This window comes from Dermacentor albipictus, unplaced genomic scaffold (genome assembly GCF_038994185.2).
Source record: "Dermacentor albipictus isolate Rhodes 1998 colony unplaced genomic scaffold, USDA_Dalb.pri_finalv2 scaffold_23, whole genome shotgun sequence".
Lineage (NCBI taxonomy): Eukaryota > Metazoa > Arthropoda > Arachnida > Ixodida > Ixodidae > Dermacentor > Dermacentor albipictus.
Window position 1 is genome coordinate 2,165,475 of NW_027225577.1, and position 5,889 is coordinate 2,171,363.

General features: G+C 52.5%; 1 protein-coding gene across 1 annotated transcript; it reads left to right on the plus strand.

Annotated features, from left to right (window-relative positions):
- The first annotated feature begins 2,430 nt into the window (after positions 1-2,430).
- LOC135898948 (neprilysin-like) lies at positions 2,431-4,572 on the plus strand. The gene has a single exon (XM_065428217.1). It carries the CDS (start codon positions 2,431-2,433, stop codon positions 4,570-4,572), a length of 2,142 nt encoding a protein of 713 aa, XP_065284289.1.
- The last annotated feature ends 1,317 nt before the right edge of the window (positions 4,573-5,889 follow it).

Here is a 5,889-nt window from a genome sequence, read left to right on the forward strand (position 1 = left end):
CAACATTCGCATGGCCGCGAAGTTGAGGAATAATTTTAATGCGAGACACCCCTATTCAACGAATCGCAAACGCTAACCACGTTAGTGAACGTTCGTGTCAACACCCGAAGGGTGCTGTTAGGTCTCGCTCTGAATCTTCGAATTTGAACTTTGAAGGCTCCGAAATGACCAACTCTCATCCGCGTTCCCTCTTCCCCTTCTCCTTCCCGTCTAACTCATTCCACCAGAGACGACGCCAGTCGGAAATAGCCGTCACATTGTTTAGTCTTTCTTTCTTTCTTTCTTTCTTTCTTTCTTTCTTTCTTTCTTTCTTTCTTTCTTTCTTTCTTTCTTTCTTTCTTTCTTTCTTTCTTTCTTTCTTTCTTTTTTAAAGCATGCAAAACACAATTTGCCGGAAGTATCCCCCGTGGCCTACCGGGGAAGCCACCTAGACTTCGATACAAACAGCCACCGAATGCGCGTGAAGCCGTGAGCGTCTCCTCGCATTGGGAGCGCATGACCTTTGCATCCGCAGTACATGACTGGGTATCCGCTTAACTCGGAACTGCTCCTTCACATCTCGCAAAATGGCGCTTCACGAATGCCGCGCCGTGAGCCTCTGGGATATCTTTTCACGGCCACGCTAATGAGAAATAGGAGGCCGTTTCCGTATTGTCGGGGCCTTTCAGTGGTCTGCGCCAAGCAAGCACGGAGGCGTAAACAGACGCAAATGAAGTGATGCGCGTCCTTGCCTCCATGTTTCCTCTAGAAAGAGGTTGAGGGAAAAAAACGCATGAGGGCGAGGAGGGGGCAGGAGGAGCGGTTAGGGCGTTCTCCAAGCCGACCTCATTCGCGTGCTCCCTTACGCGTCGTCTGGACGGCGGTGGAGAGGGCCGTTGTTGTTTATGACGCCGTCGTTATTGTTGTCGCTTATCTAGGTGTGCGCTCAGGCGAACGCTCGGTTGCCTCCGCACTGGAGCCGGCCTGCTCTTCGCTCCGGTGGGCATTGCGTAATGCGAGAGAGCCGTTCAGTTCCACGTCTCGGAGTGCGTGTTACGGAGCACACGCGAGGCAGCGAAGGTGTGACCTGCTGGCAGTTGAGCGCTCCGCGCGTGGCATGCCGGTTTCACGGTGCTGAGACGCATTCTCGTCGCGTGCCAGCTAATTCGCTGAGCACGGTTTGCCTCTATTGTCACTTCCAGCGTGCAGTAGTTCAGGTTTGTGTTCTTCGCAGAGCTATGTGAACGAGCTTGTATCCTCTTCAAAAAGCACCTGGTGTTATTAACGACGTGTAACGGCGCAGGGTGCCTCAGGAACTGGAATTGAAGATGCACTCGTGCACTGAGATATCGCCAATGTTGAGCAACAACGAGAAGCGATTGGCCAGTAAGTGTTTGGTTTTGTCAAAAAAAAAGAAAGAAAAAGAAACGAGAAAAAAAGTTTTTCTTTACGAGTTAGTTTTTATTAGTAAACGTTCCAGTTACATCTATTGTTTGTTTCGTGTTGACTATGGATCGATGACGGTTTGGCTGGTGCCAGTATTGTGATAATGACCTATAACTTACATGGTAATTTTGTATTATTCATTCAATTATCGACCATTTTTCCAGATTTGGTACGAGTCATAGCTTGAAATGGTAACGCTCTTTCTTGGCCAATTCGCGGTCATGCGTATTTGTTCTTGAAACCACGGCCGCAGAGTCCTGCCGAAGTTTAGTTGACGAGGTTGAGGTACTGTATTCACTGTCTCCATGTACACTGGTCGAATTGCGATAAATGCGTACATTAGGTGTTTAAATTACATTCGATCTCTGTTTTCGCCCTCATATGTACCTGTGTTGTGTCTATATATGAGACTAAGATATCCTCTGTATCACTAAATACATTTGCTGCATGCTGCATGCTAGTGTAATTGTCGCTGCTGACTGTTCTTGTACAAAGGAAGCTGTGGGCTTTTATCAAGCTGCCTCGACCAAGAGTAGCTTTTACCTACAGCTTCCTTCATTCTTAATGACATTATAAAATTCAGATGCCAGAAGAGAAATTTGAGAAGTTGAATTCAGAACCTGGGAGTTATCTTCGTCCTTTGCTTTACCATATATTTACTGTTTCTAAAGTGGTTTTCATTTCCATTTTTTTAATGCAAAGCTTACTATTCTATCAAACATTATTTCATTTGATTTGCGATTGGCCTCTTTGGTATATTTATATATATTTATACATTATTAATATATTTCACAGGCGGCTAACTACTCGATTCTTCCCCAATTACTCACAGGGAGGTTTGTGCCAATATTGAAGAAATAATCGTCATGATAATCATCATCTTCATCATCGTGAGCATGTGTCATCTGTGGAGGAACGAAGAAGAAGAACGACCAGCACGCACCGAGCTCGTTCGTCACAGGCCCGCGTGGACGTCTCTCGCGATTGCGGCCAGCCCCCATCGAAATGAGTCCCGAAGCTAAGGTTGCTGTCAGGACAAACGGCGCCGTCACCAGCAGCGAGCCGACGGCCACCGCGGCTGACGGCCTGCAAGCGGTCATCCTCTCGCAGCCCAGCACGGCTGTGTCCTCGTCGCTCCACAAGGGTGAGCGCAGCCTGATGCCCGCTGTCGCGCTGCTCACCACGTTCGCCGGAATCGTGTGCGTGGGGACCGTCGCGTACGCCCTGCTGCGACCGACGCCTCAGGTGGTGCTGCCCGACTGCGAGAGCGACGACTGCTTCCAGCACGCGTACATGCTCGTCTCGGACCTCAACCGGAGCGCCGACCCGTGCGCCAACTTTGGCGAGTACGTCTGCAGCGCCTGGCTCACCACATCCATCTATTCGTTCGACACGCAGCAGGACCGCTGGCACAGATGGATCCAGGAGTCGGCCGAACTTCTTGGCTCACTGCGGGTGCGCCGCGGGAAGGAAGCCATCGCCAAAGCTCTCGCGCTCTTCCACCTCTGCTCTTCCACGTCGCAGGACGACAGCTTAAGGCTCCTGCAGCAGTTCGTGAGTGACAGGAAGCTCGGGGCTCCTGTAGATGCAACCACGTCCGGGGCACGTCAGCCCAGCATGCACCCGCTCGACGCCCTGCTCGACCTCGCCATCAATTGGCAGATGCCGTTCTGGTTCGACGTGCGCGTTCTCAAGGCCAACGGCAGTGGCCTGGGCATCCTCATCAGGCCCGGTCATTACGAAGTCTTCTGGGACAAAGCCGTGGAGAAGTTCATCATGGAACCATACGGCACTGAGTCCAAGGATGGCGGGGACACGCACAGATCTAGCATTGCCAACGCCACCGGCGACTTCTTCGTGGACAGCGCCATACTATCGGAGCTCAGAAACGTCGCCAGTGGCCCGCCAAAATCACAGCCCGTAGCAGTCCGCATCAGAGAAATTGCTAGCGTGACACCAAGCGTGACGTCCGAGCAGTGGCTCGAGTTTCTGCGCAAGCATTTGGCGCCAACGTTTACGGTCACTGGCGAAGATCAGATTTTGCTGGTGGATGGGGAACTGCTGGTTACAGTCAATAGGCTACTCGAGAAATACGAACACAAAGATATCCTGACTCATATAGCCCGCCTCGTGAACAGGACTTTCGGGAACGTCATCAGCAAAAGGCTACAGAGCTCGGCGTACGACGAAGTTGATTCCCTCTCGCCTCTGACGAAGGTCAGTTACGCTTGCGAAGTTCAAGTCGAAGACACGTTCAGATTGCCGATCGCTACACAACGCATCGCAAATAAGAAACTGAATCTTTACCGTGCCACCATCGACGACCTCCTCGGTGACGTCATGAGAGCCACCATCTCACTCTTTAACTCCATCACCTGGATGGACGCCGAGTCGAAGCAAGCGGCCATCAAGAGGATACAGGACACGACCATTCACGTCTGGCCTCGTGAGCAACTGATACACGACGAGGACGCTTTGTATAGTCTGTACGAGAAATTCCCCTCGGGCAGCAAGATCTACTTCGACGAGCTGCTTCTGGTTCGGAACGCAACACGAGCAGCGCTGGGTACGCCCGCGTACGCGGATATCATGTGGATGCCTCACGGTGGTCGGGACCCGTACTTTGGCTACGACGCCTTCAGAAACTCCATCGACTTGGCACTGGGTGCCATCATGCCTCCGCTATTTTACGCCAGCGCCACCAAGAGCATCAACTACGCAGGTGCGGCGGCTCTCCTCGCGCCGCTGGTCGCGAGTGTGTTGAACACGTCCTCGGTGTCGCTGACCGCGAGTGGTTGGGCGGTGAAGAGCGGCGAGCCGTTCCCGACGCGGCCGCCGTGCAGCGTCGGCGGCCGCAACGCTTACCCGGATGTCGCGGCCATCGAAGTGGCCCACAGGGCCTACAAGGATAGCCTCGAGCGCGATGGTCTCTCTTCCGACGTTCGAGTCCGCTCGTTCCAGGAGTTCACGGGCGAACAGCTGTTTTTCATGTCCTTCTGCCACAACACGTGCCAGCTGGAGCGCGGCATCAAGACATCCGAGACGTGCAACGCGGCGCTCCGAGACTTCGAGCCTTTCGCCGCCGCTTTCAAGTGTCCCAAGGGCTCGTTCATGAATCCGGACAAGAAATGCGGCTTTTTTCATTAGCTGCGCAGCTCAGGCTGCGACAGCATACGGACGATAAGATGGCAGCAGGTGCGAAGAAGACTGGACGTTTAAAGTGTACCAACGCGCAATCTATGTTGCACTGTATATAGAGCATTGTCTAAATCTTTCTTAATCCTTGACGAACACAGTTTAGAGAGCCAACAAGAACGCGGGTTCTAAATTGCTTAGAGCTCTATGGCGCGTTTTTTTCTGCTGGGATCTATTGACTTGTCTTCAAGGCTGAAACGCTCGCATTGTTGGTGTAGATATGACAGCCGCACACACATAATCGTGTGCAACGACCTTGGTACGAATACCTGCACAGAATTAAAGGCGGCTAATTAACAGCCGCGGTTACAAATCGCTACGCTCAACGTGACTTAATCCGCTGTAATAAGGTAAGGTGCAGCATGCTAACTAGTGTTTTTGGCTACTTTATTTCATCAAAACAATCTACCGTACTAGCCGCGCCCAATTACTCGAGAAAACAGCCTGGACGAGGTAAGAGAAGTGACATGGCGCTGGACACGGGCAGGTGCAACATCCATCGCAGGATTCCAGAAAGAATTCTCAGTTCCGCCCGAAAGGCGAAGCACCGATTGCGACAGCAAATTAGTAGATAGCTGTACGAAGCATGGATATTAGTTTTATCGGCCGCATAAACATGTAAACATTCACTTACTAAATGAATTAACAATTAACAAAACGTCAAAAGCACAGTGCATACGAAGCAACCGGCACTACGCGCACTCTGCAAACATCGCAGATCGCTTTGAAGATGGGGCCCACGCGGGCGCGCACTTTGGCCACGTCGCAGCTCGCTTTCCAGACACACGAGCGCCGGCAACGTGTCCCTACGGCGTCCGCCAAAGGCGTATACTACAGCGTCCGTGATTCGCGTGGCCAAGGCCGTAGTAGACGCCGCGGTTGGCTCCACTCTGTGTGGAGTGGCGGGCGAGGAAGACATTCGAGGCACCCAAGCAGCCGCCGGAGAAGAACGCCCCTCGTCGCTCGCCTGACCCCACTGCCTCGCGCGCCACAGGAGAGGGCACGTATCTGGGCGGCGTTCTTTGCTGGCGCACGCGAAATTGAAGCGCGTTCGCCGGCTCACGCTCATACGCTCTGACTCACGGCGACGGCGACGGCATAAATGCGCCTTGAGTGTTCATATAATTGCTATCGCAATAAAACTTCCAACGCCGATTCTCGGTTCTCGTCTCTGCCTCGTCCTGTCGTGGCTACAGTTTAACTACGCGTCTATGGCGCAGGGCAACCTGCAAAAAAAGAAAAGGGCCCGTAGAACACCTGGGTGAACGA